The sequence below is a fragment of the Phalacrocorax carbo genome, chromosome 2, assembly GCF_963921805.1.
Source record: "Phalacrocorax carbo chromosome 2, bPhaCar2.1, whole genome shotgun sequence".
Classification (NCBI taxonomy): Eukaryota; Metazoa; Chordata; class Aves; order Suliformes; family Phalacrocoracidae; genus Phalacrocorax; species Phalacrocorax carbo.
Genome location: NC_087514.1, coordinates 151208348 through 151230117, shown reverse-complemented (window position 1 = coordinate 151230117; position 21770 = coordinate 151208348). Strand labels below are relative to the sequence as shown.

At 38.2% G+C, this 21770-nt stretch overlaps 1 protein-coding gene across 6 annotated transcripts in view; it reads right to left on the bottom strand.

Moving 5' to 3' along the window:
- The window catches only part of SVIL (supervillin), a 148332-nt gene that overhangs the window by 33504 nt on the left and 93058 nt on the right, over nt 1-21770 (bottom strand). For 5 of the 6 annotated variants that reach the window (XM_064444899.1, XM_064444898.1, XM_064444901.1 and 2 more), the window contains 11 exons: nt 19604-20491; nt 19101-19271; nt 18430-18464; nt 17207-17268; nt 16701-16840; nt 15843-15938; nt 14347-14599; nt 12851-12874; nt 11240-11726; nt 9461-9680; nt 3788-3917 (listed from right to left, as the gene is read on the bottom strand). In XM_064444899.1, the coding sequence (XP_064300969.1) occupies nt 3788-3917; nt 9461-9680; nt 11240-11726; nt 12851-12874; nt 14347-14599; nt 15843-15938; nt 16701-16840; nt 17207-17268; nt 18430-18464; nt 19101-19271; nt 19604-20491 (2506 nt within the window). The remainder of the gene's footprint in view (nt 1-3787; nt 3918-9460; nt 9681-11239; nt 11727-12850; nt 12875-14346; nt 14600-15842; nt 15939-16700; nt 16841-17206; nt 17269-18429; nt 18465-19100; nt 19272-19603; nt 20492-21770) is intronic. The other variant, XM_064444902.1, reaches the window with a different exon arrangement.

Below are 21770 nucleotides of genomic sequence, written 5' to 3'. Positions count from 1 at the left end.
ACAGAATGAAACAGCACAGCCAGAAGATACACTTTTCATATGCTGGTAATTTTTATGTCTGTTTTCATGCACCATTAAATTGATGAACCACATCAACCACATTGTGAATAATTCTGCTGCAAATTTAGTCAGGCCCTGCTAAATAACAAGCCGTCTATTTTCTGGATGAAAGCAAAGAATGCTTACTAAAACTGGAATACTCAAAAGCCATCTGGAAGGAATTGCTAAGCCCATACCACTCAGCAAAGGTGAGTTCACCATTCTATACAAAGTCTACAAATAACCCCTGCCTCAGAGCTGGGCTTACCCAAAGCTGATTAGACACGGCTTTATCATCTATAATTCTTCTTCCTTTCTGTAGGTTAAAGCAAATGTGGAACATCGCAGAGAATATGGGCACATGCAGCTTGTCAGAGTGGCTCAAAATGAAGCCTAATCATTAGAGTTTCAGCTTTGATTAGAACTGGATACGAGCACTTGGTGGATGACATATAAGAAATGGATAAAACTATTACCACAGCAAGAGACTAATATTTTGCCTAAAGGTCACTTTTTAAGAGCTTATCCCCTTTCAGATTTTTACACACTTCATCTCCCAGTAATACTGAATTGTCTGTTCAGCCTTAGCCTTTAGCACCGGTGCTGAGCTGCAATTTGAACTTGCTGTAAGAATTGAGTGCATTTCAAATGTCATTCACTGTTTTAATGTGACTGCAATGCAGCTGGTAATCACATTAATCAGGGACTCTCTTAAAAATGGCTGACTATGAAATAGGAATTTTCATTCCCATAGATCTTGCTATTTTGATACTAAGGAAAGATTTTAAAGTCAGTTAATTTTTCTACCCAAGAAAAAAACAACCAATGAACTGAAAGTCTTCAATCCAGCCTAATATGATGAACACAAATACACTAAATCCAAAGAATTTTTCCCAAATAAAAGGGATTTTTTTCTAGTAAGACATTCCTCAGTGTACTGTTGTTCCCCTGATGTTAGAACTATTCTTTGAGTTGTCCAAGTATGTTTTACTGTACATATAAATTATTTAAGCAGTCTCACAGCTTCCAACAAATTTTCCTCCTATGTGCAGCAATCATCAAAACAGATGCTGGACCTCCAAGTAAATCTCAACTTCCACCCTCATCTGTATCTCCTTGAGTTAATTCCTGAGTCCCTTTTCTCCCCATTTGAGGTTGCTCTGTCAGCTTTTCCATGAATTTTATGGGTTTTCTACAGTTTAGCCTACATATAAATGACTATAACATATTTGGAGAACTATCTCACCTTGCAGACAACTGTGCAGAATCATTTTGACTGAAGCAATCAAACACCATTATTTAACGTAACTATTTTATTAAAAGCATGACTCTTTCAACTTCTGTTGTTTATAAGAAATCTAAATGTACTCTAACAACTTCTATTTTATACAGCTATGCTTCAATAATCAAATCTCCAGAGAAAGCTAGATAACCTCTTAAGAGAGACACAGACACAAAAGAAAACCTAAAAAGGTGCCTGACTACATTAACAGGAGTGACATACTGCAACTAAAACCTTCAGGCATTATTTTGAACCAGAAGGACATGACAGAAGTTTACACACTCTTGCTGCCATGTCTGGAAATTGTATTTTAAACTAGCTCAAAACACAGTAATCAATACAATTCCTGCATTTTTATTGCAATCCAGCAATAGAAAGAACTAAGATTCTTAAATACATCGTAGTTTCAAAGCTCATCGTAGTTTCAAAGCTCTTCTACAAATAGAGACTTCAGGTGGCACACTGCTTCATGGCCCTCAAACGATAATAGCCCTCACAGTGATTAGTTATTGATAATAGCATTCCCAAATTGAAGGGCAGCTGACACGATGTGTTTTAAGCAGTGTGGTCAACTTAGTGAAGCTTTACATTATCTATCATGTATAACATAATGAATCAGCATCACAAATATCAGTACAGTTCAGGGAGTTGTGTATCTAATAAGTAACATTTTTTCTTATACATCCAAGACTTCACCCACTGGCAGACATGCAAATCCTTTGACTTGGGCTCTAAATAGCCAAGAGCTACCATGAACCAACGGAGTGGGTGACCGAGTGTCACAGAAACTCCCACTGTTAGCATTGTCACTTCAAAGCTTGTACCCTTCAAGCACTTCATGCTCTCTTACTTGCTTTAAAAGCTTAACTTGTGCTATGCTGAGTGAAGTTGCTGCACATGGTAACACAGCAGGGAGGATACGGGTGCTGGGAGCAAGAAGGGAGAACAAAGGTTTTGTCTCTGCCTAAATCTTGGCAGCTGCTTAAAGCTTTTTCTCAACCCCATTGTTTTTAGCTGAAGTACATGTGTTATCTGATCTCAACAGTTGTCATTTTGGAGACTAGCCTGTTAAAAATGTGACCGCAATTTCGCTTTCCTCGCTGAAACTATTTTTGCTTTAAGACATCTTTCAAACTAGCAACTGGATTTTTGAGCAAGTTCAAAGGGCAAAACCAAAACAAAACCCATAAACCAAACTGCAAAAATCAGTTTTCTTTTTTCTGTCCCATTACCACACAACCATTGATGAGTCACATATTCAGGCACAGATTTATCCTCAGTTATGACAAACTGTGTAACAACCCCTTGTTTATATGAATGGAACAGGAGACTTTGTCAGAAGCAGCATTTTCACAACTAAATAATTGGATCCTAAGATTACTGTCCCCACTAGTAAAAATTTATAACAAAAATTTTATCTTCACTTCTCCTCTGTGAAAATACTCCTTCAAAAACTAAAGGCTTTTGAAACAGCCTGTTTTATCTAACACTGTCATTTTCAAAATACTAGACTCAGAGGGGAAGCAAGTCTACATCAGTCCTGTAGTTTGAACCAGCAATCCATTTTGAAGCAAATCTCCCAGTCATCCCCACCTTCTGTGCTTTGGTTCACATTGCAGAACACACAGACTTTTGGAGGAAACCAAGCCCTGAAGCACACTCCTGAATTCCCATACACCACCACGGCTGCTAAGGGCAGTCAGGCCACAGGAACAGACTAAATTTAGCCTGAAGCAAAATAAGTAAGTATGGCATGGATAATAGGTCCTTATCACTAATTGTTCTGCTTTACAGATCCACTCCTGCTGGGCAACATAACTTACTCATGTATAGACATAGCCAGAATATGTTAATAATGTGGACCTACCTTTCCTCTACACCTTTCTAACCATCTTCCACTCTATTCACTAACACTGACAAGACATAAAAACCTTGACCAGATGGTTTTGGCTATCCACAAACACCAAAGATCATGCAAGATAACCAAAAGTCAAATGGCTCATGAATGCTCTGGTACCTGCACTTCCTCAGTTTTTCTAGGATCCAAAATCACTGCTCAAAAAAAAGTATATGCACAGAGACAATAAAGCTTTAGGAATTTTTACAAGCTCAACCATACTAAAACAAACACCCAAACTTAAAGTCTTAAGCCAACTTCATTGGGCGGAAAACCAGCTTAAATCATTATACCTGTAAACGTTCAAGAAGCCTTACAGGCCCACTTATTGGTTCATAATTTGCTGATGTAAAGACACTGTAAACCAATATTATATGTCCCAAGACAGCAAAGACATTCTTGTTTAAAGAGCTCTCATGTTGGGAGAATATTTTTTTAAATAAGCCTGACAACAAGAGGAATAGCAGGAGCTCATAGCTAATATTAGGCATGCCTGTCTAATTGGATGCATCTTCAAAAAGCTGAAGCATTTCAAGCAAGATGTTTTTTCCAAACAAGGACAGAGTTACCTTCTTCAACAGCTGCTCAACTTCTTGAATCTGCCCACTACGATCAGTGACAGACACTTTTGCATACTCCTGCTTTTTGTTGAGCCTGCTCTTCCAATCTTCTTCACCACTCTTCTTCAGCAACGCCAACCTAGAAGAAAAGCCATGCCAACAGGTAGTTTTAAACACTGTAGTTCCCATTATCCTCAAAAGCTACTCTTATTATTTCAGTAATGCTGCATTCAAGAGAATTTGAAATTAAGTTTTCTAACATTACCCATAGGTATTTACATTTTGTACACATATCCAAAGCTCAGAAACAAACACTAAGCCTTTACTGATTGTGTTGAATGGGAATCATCTGTCAAAACACAGACATCTAGATCTGAGACAGGCACCCCAGTTAATTTGAATAGTCAGTGGAAATTGCCAGTACAGTCAAGGGAGACCAAGATACAGCACAGATCATCCTAAAGTAAACATATAAATAGATTAGATTAATCACTGTTTTTTTCCCTCCCTTCTGCTGATAAGGCACAAAAAGTGACTGGCTCAGCTACAGATGCTTACACTGTAGATGTCCAAAGTTAATAAGATGAATCCTACCTTTGGTCTTTCCTGTACTTGTTAAAAAAAGATTTTAAAATATCACTTTCTTTAAAACCCCCGAAGAGCCAGGTCTATTCAGCAGTCACCCACCAATTAGGTCTCATTAGGCACATCAGATGACAACTCTGCGGTTACTACTTTTGCTACAACTCCAGTGACTGAGGTTACTGTCAGACTCCTAGGGATCACTTAGTCTCTTCCTTGCTTAGGTCGGGCATTGCTGTGACACAAACCAGTAGTGACAGTTCACTAGTAACGTGGTGCTAACTGTAATAATACAGCTGTGAAATCTATCTGCAAGTTTCAACTTGTTTAAAGGATGTCTTATATTTAAAATGTAGATTACCATTAATCTCAGGAAAATAGGATCTTTTAAAGTGCTACTTCCCAACCTTGAACAAAATTCTGAATATAGCACAAAGGGACATTGACTGGCTCTGGTGGGGACAGCATGTAGATTTATTTTGCTAGAATTAGAACCTATTTGTCCATACAAACCTTGAGGTGATTAGTTGTGGGAGTAGGGGAAGTCAGTTAGGAATATAAGGTCTACACAGGCATGATCTTCAGCTGACCTTCCTCGGAAATCAATATCTGTATGAATTTTCTACCTTTCAGAGATCATTCTTAGCACTCCATAAAACGTATGTCTGCAGTACTTGTGCAACAGTTGCATCAGTCCACTAATTTATTTTTTCTTTACTTGAATTAAGTTTTACTACATAACTTTCTTTAATCTAGATAATTTCAGTAAGTATTATACAAAACCCTTAACCCTCTTAACATTTGAACAGGTTCTATAGTTAAAGTGTTGGCAACCTATTTTGACCACAAGATACGGAGATTCCTTTTTAGGTATGTGATTACTGTTACCCTCACAGTAAGTCTTGTCCTGAAACTCTGAGAAGAAGGAAGGGGTAGGACCGAATAGGTCTAGCCACAAGCCAAATTTCAAGGCAGCTACTTCCTATAAAAATCCAGGGGCTGCAACCATCCTACTGACCTATTCAAGGATGACAAACTGGTCCTAAGGCAGTCATCTGAGAAAAACTGAGAATGCAGAAAACAGTAAATCCACAGAATACAATGGCAGTAAGAAAGTTAGTATTCAAGAAAGCAGTTATTTCCTCTCTTCCTGCCCAGGCAGGCAGTGCTGGCAGGCTTCACATTGCCTGGTTGCTTCATACCTCGCAGCACAGGATGAGTACGGGTAAAAAAGGACTCACAATAAGGAGCTGAGGCCATGGTCATTGTTTCCAGAATGTATACAAGATTTCACTGCCCAGAACTAATCTTCTGGAGTGCATCCATGCATGTGTGAAGCTGTGGAGGAGATCAAGATGGGACTGAATTGCTACCATGTAGTTGAAATGATCTTCAGTAGTTATGTTCTCTCAGGTCAGCTTTGCTTAGAAATGATCAGTAATAATTGAAGCTGGACGGCATTTTTGGCCTAAGATGGGTTTGTTTTTAAAATATCTATAGCTGCTCAGCATAGCAGGCAGGGGAAAAAAATCCCTTTTTTTTTTTTTAACCTGACATTACTGTGGGGTATTTGCCCTAGACTTTTGCCTCAGACAATTTGGTTGATCAGGAAGAGAAAATATGTAATTCTAAGAATGCTTCTGTATCTCTGGAGACTTTGTTTTCTCCCCTGTCATAAGGATAGATTCATACTAGCCCTCCACTCTTCACTTGTATACGTAATGAAACAACTTGTTCCTAGAGTGAGAACACACGTTTGTCTGTTTTGAGCAATGAAATCACCACTTAAAGAAATACGTATGCCATTGAAAACTTCACTGCTATGTAAAACCTGAAGCAACCCATTTGTTTCAAATGATGGAAACCGCAATAAACTCAGACTGCCCTGACTCAGTAACAATTGGAGGGCACCCTTTTGTATGAATAAAGATGAAAGAACTTCTGAATTGGTTCACACAAGCAAGCCCACCAGCTCAGTAGCTTAACCCAAAGTAGACTGCAGTTGATTTTTTGGAAAGTCTGCAAAAATAAGGCAATTATTGGGTGTAACCCTTGGATTTATTTAAGGCCTGCTACCTACTGCTTTCATTGCATATCTGTAGTTTTCCGCTTCAGATAAATAATGAATATTTATTCATTATTGACTTTCACAGTTCTATTCGTACTGCTTTTGCCGCCAAAAGTTCCTTTTCCAAACTGAAAAAAAACCAGTTTTACTCTTTTCTTGAAAGAAAAAAAGCTTTTTATTTATCTGCCCATCTCTGACAGCTTGCTCTGTGTCCTTTTACCTGCTACTGAGCTGGAATATCTGCCATCAAGTTAGAATGATCATCATCCCAGTGGCGTCAGGATGGGTTCAAAGCAAAAGCTTTCACAGCTGAAGGCAAAATGTTGGATTAATACTGAAGGAATATAGAAACAAGATTTGAACAATGGTTTTGCCTAAACAAGGAGCTTTCTGTGAAAGGCCTTGGCAGAAGTCCTGGCAAAAAATGACACATCTTTCTTCTGTGGCAATATTTTAGTATCTTAGCTACTAGTGTTATCCTTGAGACAGATTAAACTGGACACAGGGCTTGGCTTTCACACATACTCCGTTGGCTGCACTTGACCAGTTCTTTTCAGCTAAATCATAGATCCTGGAGGCCAATATGAAATAATAGCTACAAAAACAAAGCCTGTTAAAGAGTGCATAAATTCACTACAGTGGGGACTAGTACCCTCTAAGAAAGTCTTGCTCTGGCATCCATACATCAATAAAATGATGAAAATTAAGTTTAGATTGGACTCTTCCTGAGAAGGAATGAATGATGGTAAGATGTCCACCAGAAATTAGAGTTATGTGTAGTTTTTTCAGATGGTAATCATGTCATGCAGCTGACTTCTAAAGCAGAGTTGACAGGGTGGCCTTCTAGCAACTTTGGTCTCCATAAATGCAGAGAGACAGGTGCATAAACGCACAAAGACATGCAACAGATGCTCCATTTGAAGTCCTCCAAGACATTCCTCTTCTTGAAGGCAAGACAATTGAAAAAAGGTTTCCGCCACTCATATACAACACATTGGTGGATTGGCCCTGGCTGCCTAAAACAAAACACAGCCAAAACTACTCAAAAATATGAGTTTTTGCTCCCTCTCACCTCCAAGTTACATGTCTGCAGAAGAAAGAAGGATAGGTATCTTTTCTTCCTTGAAAAAAAAAAAAAAAAAATCACGATTTCTGTTCTTCCATATAACGTAGTTAATTCTGAAAATGCCAGGTATGCACACATTCCACAAGGATAATATTAGTTCAGTGAAGTCTTTGTGAAAAATCACTTTCATCCAGACCAGCATGCACGCATCCTGCCCAAATATCATTACATCTGTGGAAAAGCTGTTCTTCCATAAGGTGAAAGAATGCCTGATACAGCCAGAAAAATCCACTGGATAGGAAGATGAAGTTAGTGAATATAAAAGGAAAAAAAGAAAATCCAAAGCGTAATAGTTAGTCTTTAGCAGAAATGTTCTTTGAGGTTTATGAGTACTTGGCATCAGCTATAGCCAAGCAAAGGAAAGTGACTGGTTGTATTTTTTTAATTCTGGGACAAGAAGTAGACTACTGTGGTATTTTGGAAGGCTAAAACATTTTGATACCAGGTCTGCCATTTACAGACATTTGTGGAATCAGAATATACAACTTCCTGACCAGCCAGAGGGTATTTTCTTCTGTCAGCTTTGGGACTGACTAACCAGACTCGGAGGCCTAACAAAAGCAATTCCAGATTGCAAGTGTGACTGACAGTCTTTAACATCAGTTCCTCTAGAGATCAACTCAACTTAAGCGTTAAATTTAGGACTGAAATAGCTGTTAATACTTGGAGCTTCCCTTCCCTCCAACCTCTTTTTCCCCACGAGGATCAGCAAAGGCAGATCATTTACCTCCTACAAACCAGAAGTTACTGGTCTTAAACTTATCTGCTCAGACAGTTGACATATTTACAGAAGGGGGACAGGAGGGATGACGGCTGCTTTGAACAAAACAACTACTGTACAGTGAAAAAGGTAAGTATATCCTTCAGAAGGGGGACTAAGACTGCACAGCTGTTGTAGCTGCCCCTGCATCCCATCTTTAGGTTAAGGGTATAACAGGGAGTCGGGATGCTCTATAAACGAGGACGACTCACACACATCCTAGAAATACATGAATTTAAGTAGTATGCTTTGGAATCATGTTTAAAAAAAATGGTTTGGAGTTCCTAATATCACAGCTATCTCATGAAGTGTGTGAATACTTTTACACAAAGTTTAATCAAGCAGCGATTTTTATTTACTGGTTCTGCCAAGTAAAAACAGGCCTATTTGTCAGCCTGGATCAATAACTGTAATTTTACCCACTGGACTGGTACCAGATCCTTTTACAGTTTGTGGCTGAGTTTATACTCTCAAAGTTTTAACTAAATTAGAATTACAAGTACTACAGCAGCTATTGGAGCTCTAACCATGAACCCCTGTTTGCAAAAGCTTATTTTGTTTCAGATCAGAATGATCCTGGGTTGGAAAAAATATTTCTAATGCTCCCACAAACCTGTCCAATTATTACCCCTACAGTAGTTGCTCAGAAGTCAAAATGGCAAACATGTATTTCTGAAATGGAGGGAACCATCACAGTCTATCCCTAACTCCCTCTAGTCGGCTTATGTAAGAGAGACTACTCCCATATATGAACAAAAAACTAGCTATTAAGAAAAGAAATCCCATTATACCTGTTGTAACTGAAAGCAGAACCTGGGGAAGTATATTGAGTATATCAATATAAATGTAACTAGAGCATATATTTTTACAACTTTCATTTTCTGAACTACTTATTGATTATTCAGGTGACTCTCTCAAAATCAGATTAACACGTTCTCTTGAACAGTAATTCTCATCCACCACCATCTGCTTTATAAGCATGGCAGGCAGATTAGCTGCATGTTACTGCTGTTAGTATTTGACATCTAATAAAGCCTAATAATCACTGCTTAGCTTTCACAGAAACAGGTTTAAAGCTTCTTTTTATACCATCAGTTTAATAACAGTTTTTATAGAGATAATTTGAAAAAAGTGAAATTTAAGTACCTTTCCTTAATTGACATTGTTTTGCTGGAATTATCAAGGACATCCTCAGTTGTTTGTGCTTTGGTCTCTCCAACAGGAAACAGTTCACAGGAATTCTTATTAAATTTGCCCTCCAATTGTTCGGAGAGCTCCTGCAGTCTACAGGATGCCACAGCTGCAGTTTGTGACACTGTCCTCATTGCTGATGTGCTGGTGAGTTCAGAAGTAGGTTCAGAATGGTCTGCCCATTCAAAAGAAAAGTGCTGAATTAGAGTCAGTGCTATTCTCAAACATATTTTACATTACTAACACTGAAGAAGCAAATATGGTTTTTAACATTAAAATCACATGCTACCCTAACAGAAAAAATTTCTGGCTGAGCTAGAGTACAAAGATTAATTGTTCAATATTATCTGCTGCACAGACTGTGACTGAAGTTCACATGGACCCACAGAATATCATGCTCAATACACAATTCTGAACTTCATGTGGATGAAGCACAAACTGCTGCTCCTGTCATCACACCAACAGGAAAATAAATGGGCAGATTAAAGAGAGTGGAACAAAGAATAGGGGAAGAGGGGACGACAAAATTTAAACATGAAATTAACTTATTGGTAAAGCAGTTTAATGCATAAGTAGCATACTAGGAGGACATTTAATAGATTAATAAAGGTATTGTTTTCTAGGAGGGTGTTGGGGACTTTTTTGGTTTTGTTTTTTCAAGCAGCAATTAAATCACAGGAAAAACTGCCTTGATGAAAGATCAATGCACAGTACCTTAAGGAAATATAACTTATCTTCATTTTTTAAAAAAAATTTTACAAGCACAACACCCCTCTGATACAAAACTGCTCCTGTTTTATCCCAGTTTCTGTCTACCCTGCAGTCACCAAAAGTTAATTGGATAGAACTGACTCTGCTTTTGAGGAATACAGGCAGAACTATACTGTCCCCCCTACGCCTGTCTGAAGACCATTAAGTTCAAAATAAATTAACTTTACAGGATGAAGACAAAAGTGCTTCTGGCACTACAGGATACTGTGGTCCTGTACCACATCATAATAAAACAGAAAACTAATAACAGTCCTCTAAATTCAGCAGAATAGAAGAACTTATGCAATGACCAAGCTGACTATTTCCAAAGCACTTTAAATAAAGATGGGTGAGTTTACTTCTAAGTTTGAATTATGCTTTGCATATAGAAATGTAATTGGTCTGAGGATTACTTGGCTTATATTTTGCCACCATATTAAAAATAAAGAGTAGTTTTGCAAAATTAGTTATCTGAAAATTATCCACTACTAGCTATAAAAGTACATGTGTAGTTAATGCATAACTATATATGCACAAGAAGGCAATGATTAAGAGAGACGTGACCCAGAGCAGCAAGTTTAGCTTGTTCAGCATTTTGGAGGGCGGGGCAAGGGCAAAAGACAGAAGGATAAATCTTTGCTCCTGTATATAATACCACTTCTTTCAAAGTAAGAAAATCTGAATAAAATTGAGCCATCTTTAAAGGCTGAAGAATTGAAAGAATAACAAAGAGAAAAATGTATTTGTAAAACGTAAGATTTCACAGGTATTTCTCTACCTTTAAGCAGTGTTAAAAAAAGGTAAAATAACCAGTCTTGATAATGTCTGAAATGGAGATGTTTAAAACTAGAGAAACACCACTGTTTGCTCAACGAGACTACACCAAACACAAGTTATGCTGCACCTCTTTGCAAAGTTTTGCTTTTCATAACACTTTCCAAATCCATCTTTTCTTTAAAGAACTGGCCTTCTTTGCCCATTTACCTTGCATGCGAGTATCGATTTCCTTCTGTTCAAGAGGCTGAAAAAGTGCTTGTGAACTACACAGTTCCATGCTGCCCTTCCTCAGGAAGCTGTATGTTGTCTCTTTATGGTACTCTCCTGTGTTTTCAGGAACAGGATGTGTGGTTTCTTCCTCAAAGGAGCTGTACTTTGTAATTTCATTACCTTCATGTGCTAGAAACCTCTTTCTCTCTTCTTCATGCTTCTTGGATGCTCTGTTGCTTTCTTGCGCTTCCACTGAGGGCTGCCACTGCTCAGACTTCTGTGTGCGTTTTCCTGAAGAATCCGAGTTTTCTACTGAAGAGTGGAATCTCAAATCAGCTCTAGCGGCAGTGCTCACGCTTCCATCAGTAGCTGGCTTCATGTGCAGGTCTCCAGCATACAGTGAAGAAAGGGCAGATGCCATTGTTGAAACTGATGCTGCTACTGCAGTTGACAGGGGAGTAAGTTTTCCACTTTCATTTTGTACCTATGGGGGGAAAAAACAAAAAAGAACAACAACAAAAAAAACCCAAACCAAAAAACCCAAACAAAACAAGAGGACTTAAAAGCTCTGAAATTATCAATTCCTGAAAACAGTCTAATCACATCAGTTCTTCAGAGGTGTGCTTCCACATGAATATAGTGCTCTATAAATATAGACTAGAAAGAGACAAGGAGAGCAACAATGCCCCCATGATTTGGCTGCAGATGGATTAATTCCACCCAGGGAAGAAACAACTGCATGTGAACAGCAACATCTTTAGTAGTAAAGGGTTTGTATGTAGCATGCATCATGATGCTGTGTCAGGGCTCCATGAAAATTTCATACAGACATGGTACTGTGCAGCACTGGGGAAAGAAATTAGCTCAGGTTCCAGATACTGGATGACATGCCATGTGGCCAGGCTAATCAACTCTGCATCTCAGCAGGGCTAATTAGCTTTGGCACAGCTCTGCTCCGATACAGTTATGCAGCTTCCAGCTCTGGAGCTAGCTCAGCGCCAGAGAGAGACTCTGCTCTGTGCTGTCCTAAACAGGGCAGACATTCCTGACACTTCTGCCACATAAATCACCTCCACATAGGACTGTTAGTCTAAGACTTTTTCAAATATCAAACATTGGCTGTCATGTACGTCTCTGAGGAAAGTATTTGAATCTAAGGAGCATATTATAAAAAAGTCCAAATTAGCTTTGCCGGCCTCTACAATGGAACAATTATCTTCTCTACCTTTCTAACATAATGACTTTATAAAGTTTTCCTAGAGACAGTTCAGATGCAAATTTTTTTTTCTGAAATGCAGAGCTTGGCTTTGTCTTCTCCAAAGGAGACAAAAGCTATGAAAGAGGCTGACAAACATGCCTTCACACACACAAGAGCTTTTTGTTTGGCTTGCTTTCTTGTTTTCTTAAACTGCAGAGCTAGTGAACAGCATGCAAAAGGAATAGATGAAAATCACACCAATAGGAGGAAGTCAACTGAAAACTTAAAATGCACATGCAAATTCCATAAAGCATGGACAACACAGTTATTTCGTTAAACAAATTGGAAAGCAGAGCAAAGACTATTAGGCTAGCTCAAAGATTCCAAAGTACGATTAAGAAAATAGTTACCAGTTTACTCTTTTTCCATTGCATCTATCAGAATTAGAAATTTAGAAGAGATCAGCAAAGGGATTTCAACTTGTAATGACAAGATATTTTCATTTGCAATTTTGTATTTTGCTAACATAACCTCTAGTTATCCATTTTGATACCCTGCTTTTGTTTCTTCCTAGAAAAACTCCAAACGAACAGTTCACTATAGAAAGTCTTTTTGAAATCACATTCCCATTGAACTTGGTTCAGAGTCAACTCTGGTTTCTTTTGCTAGGTTCAGAAAGTGATGTCAGAACATGCTTCCTCTGCGTTTCCTTGCTTGAAGAGCAAATTTGTTCTGTAAAAGTCCGACAAACTAATGCGACTATCACTGGCTTCTTTCCCATCTGCTTCAGCCCACTTCTGTTAATCACCCTCCTGGCCCCCAAACAAATTAGTGACATAATCATTAAAAAGTCCAGGCACTGTTTGGCATGTGGCAAATGATCAGGAAGAGGACTACGTAAGGCCTGGAATTCTTGCTAAAATATATTTGCCAAATATTTACTACTACTTCATGCCTAAGTAAAGTAGGCATGAAGTATAATTATATACCTATACAGCTTTGCCCCAATATGGTTAGAGAAATCCTGCCTTCTCACTATTCTATTATTATAATATGGAAAACGTATAAACATGAGTGAAGCATATAGAAAGAGAAGGGTAGAAGCTTCCTAACACAGACTGATCCAAATCCCTAAAAATACAACATACATAGAAGTTGTGCTTCACTGTTAAAGCAATTTCATTTAAAGCTGTAATACCAAGGGACTGATGTTTCTGCTGTTGTGAACATCAGCTCCGAAAGGCCACTGTGGGCTATCTTATGCTCAAATGTCACTAAAAAGGCATTCCTTTCCCATTCCAATTATATGAAGGATTCCAGAACAGAAAGCCCAGTTCCACTGCTCATATTAAATAATTTAATTTTGACCACGACTTTCTGAATTTCAAAAATATTCTGCTTTTAGGGGAAAAAAAAACAAAAATCAACGCCTCCTCCCAGAGGAAAATGACTAATAATGGAAATATCTAGTGCTTTCACGAAAGATTCTGAAAGTTGCACAGGAGTCCTGTGCAACTCCAAAATTCCAAAGCTCCAAAATTCCCTGAAAATACATCTAAACATGAAAATACGTGTCACAATTTTTACCCCTTTGGTCAGGAACTTACTTTTAGAAGATATGCAATATTCTGCCAGAAAAGACAGACGCTGTGAAAGGTACAGCATGCACTAATCAGGAACATGATATACTCTTGAATTACATAAAAAAGGAAAACATCAATGAAGTTGAACATTTTAGAGGATGCTGTTCCTCAATGTCGGAAGACTGCTTCCTGACAAGCTTTTTCCTGCAAATATGTCATGGCCCCAGTGTGTAGCTCAGAGCAAAGAAAAGGCCAGCTGTTACACTGAAGCTGTGTTCTCCAATAAAAAGAAACAAATGAAGAAGAGGTAAAATTGCACTTACCTGCTCAACTTCTCCAAGAGTGACTGGCTGAGTCTGGTAACGAGCATTCATTCTCCTGTGCCTAATATCTCCTCGACTCCTTGTGGAGATAGCCCTGGATACTGGTTGAGACAGTTTGTTAAACAAAGCCATCTTTTCTGCCAAACTTAAGGTGGAAGAATCTGGTTCTTCAGACTGATCTTGCCCCATCGCCTCTTTGGCGGCTCTTATCTCCTCTTTAGCCAAAATTTTTTGGTGTGCTGATGCCTGCAAGCTGAAGAAACAGAACTGGAAATGAGTTTTGAAAAAGCCGTTATGAAGTTTTAAGATCTCAACCTGATAGAAGCAGAAGAACTGCACATGAAGCACAATAGCCAATGTAATATAGCAGCCTAAGTGGTTATGCAGTGGTTCAACATTGGCATGATGAATTCTAATTCAACAGCTGAAGATTTAAAAAAAAGTTAAATTTTCATTCACAAATTCATTTGATTAGGACACAAGAATTTTTTAAAAGGGGAACTCAAGATCGAAGAGAGACTTTTCAGACCAATCTCTTTATACAGAATACAGAGCTATGGAGAGGCATTTAAGATGCCTGCTGTAGAACAAACACAAGTCCTACAGTGCAATTTTATTAGAAATAATTTGTGGAGCATATACCATAAAAACATTTAAAAGATGGATTTAGACTCCAAGTTAGTGCTGCTTTTAGGTTAGCATAAATTGTAATGCCTCTTATAATTTGAAGTGGAACAGAATTCAGACTGTCTTTTCATTTTGAGTTATCTGGGGTAACTCAACAACAAAAAATAGTTTTGAAATACACTCCATTAATTTTAAGGATTGTTTGACCAATGCTGAAGGCAGACACATTTGTTCATAAAAGCTGTAACTGCATTTGTCTCTACAACAATATATTTTATTCAACTCTAGCTAGATTCAGCCACATTTATGGCATTAGTAGTAGTATTTTTTGTTTTCTGTCGTGGTCTCTGCTAAAATGCTCTCATTCAGAACAGGCAAACAGTATTCTGCAACTTTACCTATAGGTGGTGCAATTTCTTATCTTTCCTTTAATTTTGCAAGCTAAAAAAAAATATATGTAGAGACAGATAAAGAGGATATGTACTGCTTGTGAAATCAAGCACCCAGCTTTGGTATTTTCACCTTGAGATGACTTTACTGTATAAAAAAAGTACAACAGCAAAGAGGGTTCTGCTAGGTTTGCTCACATGCAACTTCGTTTCTTTCACAAAGAAGAAGAATATGCTTCTAGAACAGGTAAGTGTGGTTAGAAAGGTCCTGAAAACAGATGCTTGACCAAAAAAAACAACAAAACAAAAAAGCTGCATTGTTTTATCATGCAAACATAAATGAAGTTGACAAATGTTTTAAATACTCTTGAAACAAGTATTGACTTGACACATTGAAAAGGCATTCACGACTTTAAAGATGCATCTGCTATTGAGGAATCTTGTGCTCCATGTAACATGCATGTTTATCCCCCCCAGTACCTGATAGGTTGTACAGTGCTCTTAACTACAGTGGGACTAGGTACTCTTGTCACTACTGTGTGGGTATTCACAGAACGTGAAGCAGGGGTAGATTCACTTTAAAGAATTGCCAAGGAGGGAAAATTCACAGGGAGAGAGAAGAAAAAAGCATTAAGAAAAGCAATACATTAAGTGTTAACTACAGAAAAGACCAAAACTAAAACAAAACAAAACAGAAAAAAACAAACAGCAATGATCTTTAATTAACTGAGTTATCTGCTGCAACCTTTGCAAAGTAACTTCAAATACTTTGAAAGAACTAAAAACTTAAAGGCGCAAACAGGTTGTCTGTTGAAGGTACTCATTACCCATAACATAAGCTGCCTTTTAGTAGATCATTAGATGAACGTCCATTCACCTTTGTGTAATTTTCTCCAAAAATTACTTTTCTTCTTTCAGGAAAATTTCATGATTTATGACCAGAATGCAAGAAATGCATTTCCAAAAATTACATTTGAGATTTCAGAGTGTAAAAGGTTATCTCAATACATCCCATAAGAAGTTGTGCAGATTTCCCTCAGCACAAAGTATATTTTTCATTTGAGTTACAAACCAATGCTATGATTAATCCCATTCACCTATTCTACAGGTTCATAAGCTTTCTGTCAAATTACAGTTCATACAAGTTATGCTTTACTAGTTCCTCTACTTCTAAAAAGGAATTTCAACATAGCTTCCCCCCGTGGTTCTCAAGGAAGCTGGCCCTTAACAATAAATGTTTTTCTTACTACAAAGCTGTAAACACCACATATATGGAACTTATTTCCCAGATTTAAAAGCAGGAACCAAAGTTAGAGCCAACATATATACAAGACTTACGTAGCTGCAATGACCACTTCCTCACTGGTAATTGGTTGTGTGTGTGATCTATCCTGCAAACGTCGCAGTCTTCTCTCCACTGCTGAACTTCTTGTAGGTGGTTTAGGAATATTTTTCATTTCGAATGATTTTTCCATCTCCTAAGAGGACATATGTCATAATTAAAACCTTGGAAGAAAAGTTTTAAACCAGTAATTTCTTTTTAGCTTTCTTGCATGCAAACTAGTAAATTTCCCAATGCCCATCTCTGCATTAGATGGGGGACGTAACTGCAAAGTAGGTGTCACAGAATTAAATCTAACTACACATCTCTCTAAGTTACATTCTTGAAGAAGGCTTTAGAGCAACAGGTCTACTGTGTAGATAGGCAAGACTAAGTAAAGAAAAGTTATGCAGCTTGGAGTTGGTTAACTGCATTACACTTCAATCTAATGCACTTTGGTTCTTCAGCATCTTGTATATGAAATGTTTAACTCAGCTTTCTATTAAGAAAATGTAATACTTACTCTAAAAAGCAGCCTCTTTGCAGCTACGCTTAGTTTGGCTCGGTCATCCAATTTTTCTTCGTCTATGCAAGGGGAAAAATAAAAAGAAGCTGAATATAATGAATCAAGCTCATATTAAGTGCAAGGTTTTTTTTTCTTTTTGACTAAATGATTCTGAACTCATTTAGTTTGAACTCAAAAATTATGTTCTACTAAGACATGAAGCACCACCAGCAAAGGAGCTGGCTGTTACTCCCATTTAACAAGAGACTTATCATCAATGAAATTCTGCAAACTTTATTTGTATCTACATGTATTTCAGAGGAAAATTCTTAACAGGATTTGAGAACAAGACTTGTCTTCAGGACAGTTCATGGGCTTTCAAGTTATCCGAACAATATTTTATAAATAATCAAATTTATTATATTAGTCTACGATAACACATCGACTAAGAAATTAAATAATTAGACTGAAAGACTGTCTTAAGGGTCAGTATTCATCCTGCTGTACAGAACATCTATTTTCTACTAGTTAACCATACAAGATGGTCTCTCCTGGAAGCTGGTCATTCTGATTACCACCTTGTGTCCCCATTTTTCAGAGGCTCAACTGGTATCCTTTGGAGCAGGAATCAGCGTCCTCCAGATCCAAGAGCCAGCATCTCAAAGCTGCAGAGAATATCAGCTTTCAAATAGCGTAAGGCATTAAATCTAAATTTAGGAACTCATGAGATTACCTACTTAATTTATGCCAGACCTGCCGAGACTGACAAGAGGGAAAAAGAAGCAAGACGGTAGACTGAACTATATAATTTAATAACCAGCATCTTGCAAGTTCCTTAGTTAGAAACACATTACCAATTTCAGTTTCACACTATAGTAATGGCTTTTTTAGTTATTAGACCTAGACCACTAGTTAAAACGTGTATATTTTTTCCCCCCGATCGACTAGCTTATTTATTGTCTAAATCAAGACAAAAAAACCCACCCTATGTTGGAAAGCATCGAGCCATTCCTCGCCTTGCCTCCCGAAGTTCGGTATCCATAGACAGACTTTTGGACTTAAATGAATTTGAAATCAAGTCTGTAGTAGACATGGCCCAAGAAAAAGTGGTACTTTAAACACATTATATGTAATGATAGTTATTTTCAAGTGGACTTTGTTTGCATTATCAAATAATTATCCAGTTAAAACAAAACGCATTCACTCCCATTTCTTCCTTAGAAAATAGTATAGTGACATACCTTCAGCAGTTGGTACTTCCGCATTCAAAATTGACCTAGTGAAAAATTATCAAACAGAAAGAAGTTAGTTGGAAATGAGACATCCAAAATTAAATTCAAACTCCATCTGAAGTAGAAGGACCTCAAAAGTCTTAAGAGTGGGAAAACTTTATCTATTTTTCAAGTTTCAGTTTCCACTTTGCCATCCTTTAATAAAGCAGAAAGGCAAGCAATTGCAGCCAAACTTAAATACAGTAAAGGAAAATTATTTCCAGTTCATCTTGCAGAAGATAAAAGTCTAAGATTTGCTGCCAGCTCTTTTAACATAAAATACGTAGCTATGGTTGTTTACAAAAAAAGTAAATGATAAAGCAGAGTAGATGGAAAGGAAACTATACAAAAACAGACAAAAGCATTTTATCATTAGACAGAACCAGACAGCCATGATACTCTATGATGATTCACTGTTCACCATTTTACGGGGGTGCGGTGGGTGGGTGGATTTGCAAACTGTTTTTGTCAGCAGTGTTTTGGTATCTATTTATAAGAAACTATAACAAATACTTGACTGTTTTTAAAGGTAAACAATAACCTTGCAAAATGTTTATGCAAATAAATGAACAAAGTCTCTTCACAGGCTTGTTCATGTCTACCTGCACCAGAATGCTACACAGAGCTATGTACATGCCTACCTATCTGTCTCCTTTCGTTCTGCTGATGTTATAGGTTGAGTTTTAAATCTCTCAGAAGTCTTTCTATTTTCACCAGGAGAAAAATAGCGCCTCGGCCTTCGTGGCCCTCTTTCACGGTCACCATTGGCAGACAAAGTGCTACCTGCCGTTGACATCTCAAACCGAGATTCACTTTTAAACCACATGACAGAAAGTGCATAGAAAAGAAAATAGAAGAGAGAAGTAAAGCATAGAGGTAAGCATCTCAACAATTCACTAGAGATCACTCTACATGCTCCTCTGGTAACATGCGCAGACATACACATTCCAGCTACCCCACATCACAACTTGCACTAGCAAGCAGAAGCACAAAAGCAGGATTCAAACCATCTCAGCCTCCAGTACACACTGGTGAGAGCTAAGCTGTGTGCTTTAAGTGCCGAACACAACTGCTGTTGAGTGTGTGTAATTTTTGCCAAGGACGTGCAAGTTTCACACGAAAATACATCTGAAATGTCACCTACAGTTCGGTTTTCTTGTTGGCATTAGCAGTCTCCAGAAAGACATTACGGAGCTGGGCAACAGAGACTTTTGTGTCAACCATGCCAATCTCACCGTTTGGTGCATTTGCTTCCATGCTGTCCTTACTTTTAAAAGCTTCTAGCTTAGGAGCCACCGTATAGTCAGACATTGAGCGAGTCAGGACTTTATGCTTTGCTGTCGACACTTTCCAAGCAGGAGCTTTTGCCTTGGCAGGCTGTGATACAGACCCACTCTGTATGTACATAACAGCTTCGCTCCTTTCTATGTTCTCAGGGGTCTTAAAATGCTGCTCGGGAGCCTGCCTCTTATTGCACTCCAGCTCTCTCTGAACTTCTGAGTTAACTTTCAGCTGGCTTGCGAAAGAGGAACTCCCCATGGTGGTATCCGATTCTCCTCCTCCAAAGAGGCCTTCATGGTTCTTCCCTTGCTTGCGAATCTCAGATGGCAAGATTGGTCTTCTGCCTCTGGAAGCCTGTTCATCCTCCAAGGAATCTTCTTCATCAGGCTTTGCTCCATAACCAAGCGCCTCTTTCTTTTCACTCTCTGATGCAATGGCTGCTGACGATTTTGTTAAGAGGCTAACATTGTCTGGTAGGAGGAGGCTGCCAACAGAGATGTTTGCTGGTTCTTCTGTTGCCATCAGCTGAGCTGTGTGAGCAATGCTAGCAGGCTGAATATAGCCATGTATCGGTTGGCGGACTGAACTGACAGGCTGATTTATAACCCTATCAAAGGCAGACGTTTCTGTCTGAAGAGGCATGTAGTGGGCTGGCACTGGATGGGATTTTCTCTGAGATACTGTGTCTGTGACAAGTTCAGGGCTTCCACGAGCACTTTCCTCTTTCACCAGTTTCTCTCTAACTTTTACTCTTTAAAAAAGAAAAAGGATTAAAGCTGTGAACAGCAATGCCCAATCTGGGAAGGAACAGACACCTACTCTGGGTACAGACAGCAACATCGTATCAAAATAAAAAGCAATCAATACATAAAAGAAAGCAATCTTATGATGCAACCCCTTCCTCCTCCCCGAATCTTAGCAGTAATATTGCTCAAAAACATTCAAGAGATTCACAGGCCCTCAAACATGCATGACTTCTGAGAAGGTAACTAAGCAAGCTCTGAAAACGTACAGCATGTTCCCAAGAGGTCATAACTGTGTTTGTCAAACAGCACATACCCATAGTCTCAAACAAGCAAGATGATCAAAACTGCTTTTTATATTATCCAAGTGTTGGGCTCAGCCTGAAATTGCAAATTCCACTGACAGTCATGTATGTAGTCATATTTCTGAAGATGTCTAAACACTGGGCAGCTTACATCATATCAAGATGCTATTGCATTGGGGAAAGGGATGAAAAAACATGTTATCTTCACCTAGCCCTTCAGATGTTTTGCCACAGGCTTTTTCACTTGTGCTTTTGTGTATCATATAAGACATGTAAAATGTTACATGGGATGTAACCTGTTTCAGTAAGTGGGAAAAAATGTTCAAAGGGCAAGTCTTAAAGCCCAAAGAGAAACTATGGCATGGCTGTTGCTATTCAGAGGGCTTGCAGGGGAGAAAAGGATTAAAAAGAAAAAAACAAACCAAATCAGGCATTCTGTTTTAAAACATTCCATTACATTCTAACATGCAAAACTTATAGGAATGTTCCCAAAAGTTACCTTACTTCAGTATATTTTCTAGCAACACTTCTACCCTTGTATAACACCCATGCAAAACAGTCGTATTCTACCTTTAGCCACTTAATACAGTTCCACTAACGGGACAAGCATGCGCAGCCGGAGGCAGCCTTTGCTCTATGACTACAACTGCAGGTAAGCTCTCCAGCAGTTTTAGAGCCACACCAAGTGTTTGGACAGCTTACAGGGCAAGCGTTTGTAAATATCGCATACACAGTATTAAAGCCCTGAACTTCCTCCCCTCCCAAATGGGTATAAAAGATGATTTTAATTCTGGGAACGAGAGAAACTCAAGTACAAGTTCTTTATTTGAAAGTAAGTAATCCAGCTCGAAGTATGTGCAATTCCAGGCTTGCTACCAACAGGCTTTTTGGAGTTTATATTATTTTAAAAAGGTGAGATTTAGGAAAAAAAGACAAATTAATACCTGAGACAATAATTAAGGATATCCAAAGTTATCTGAAA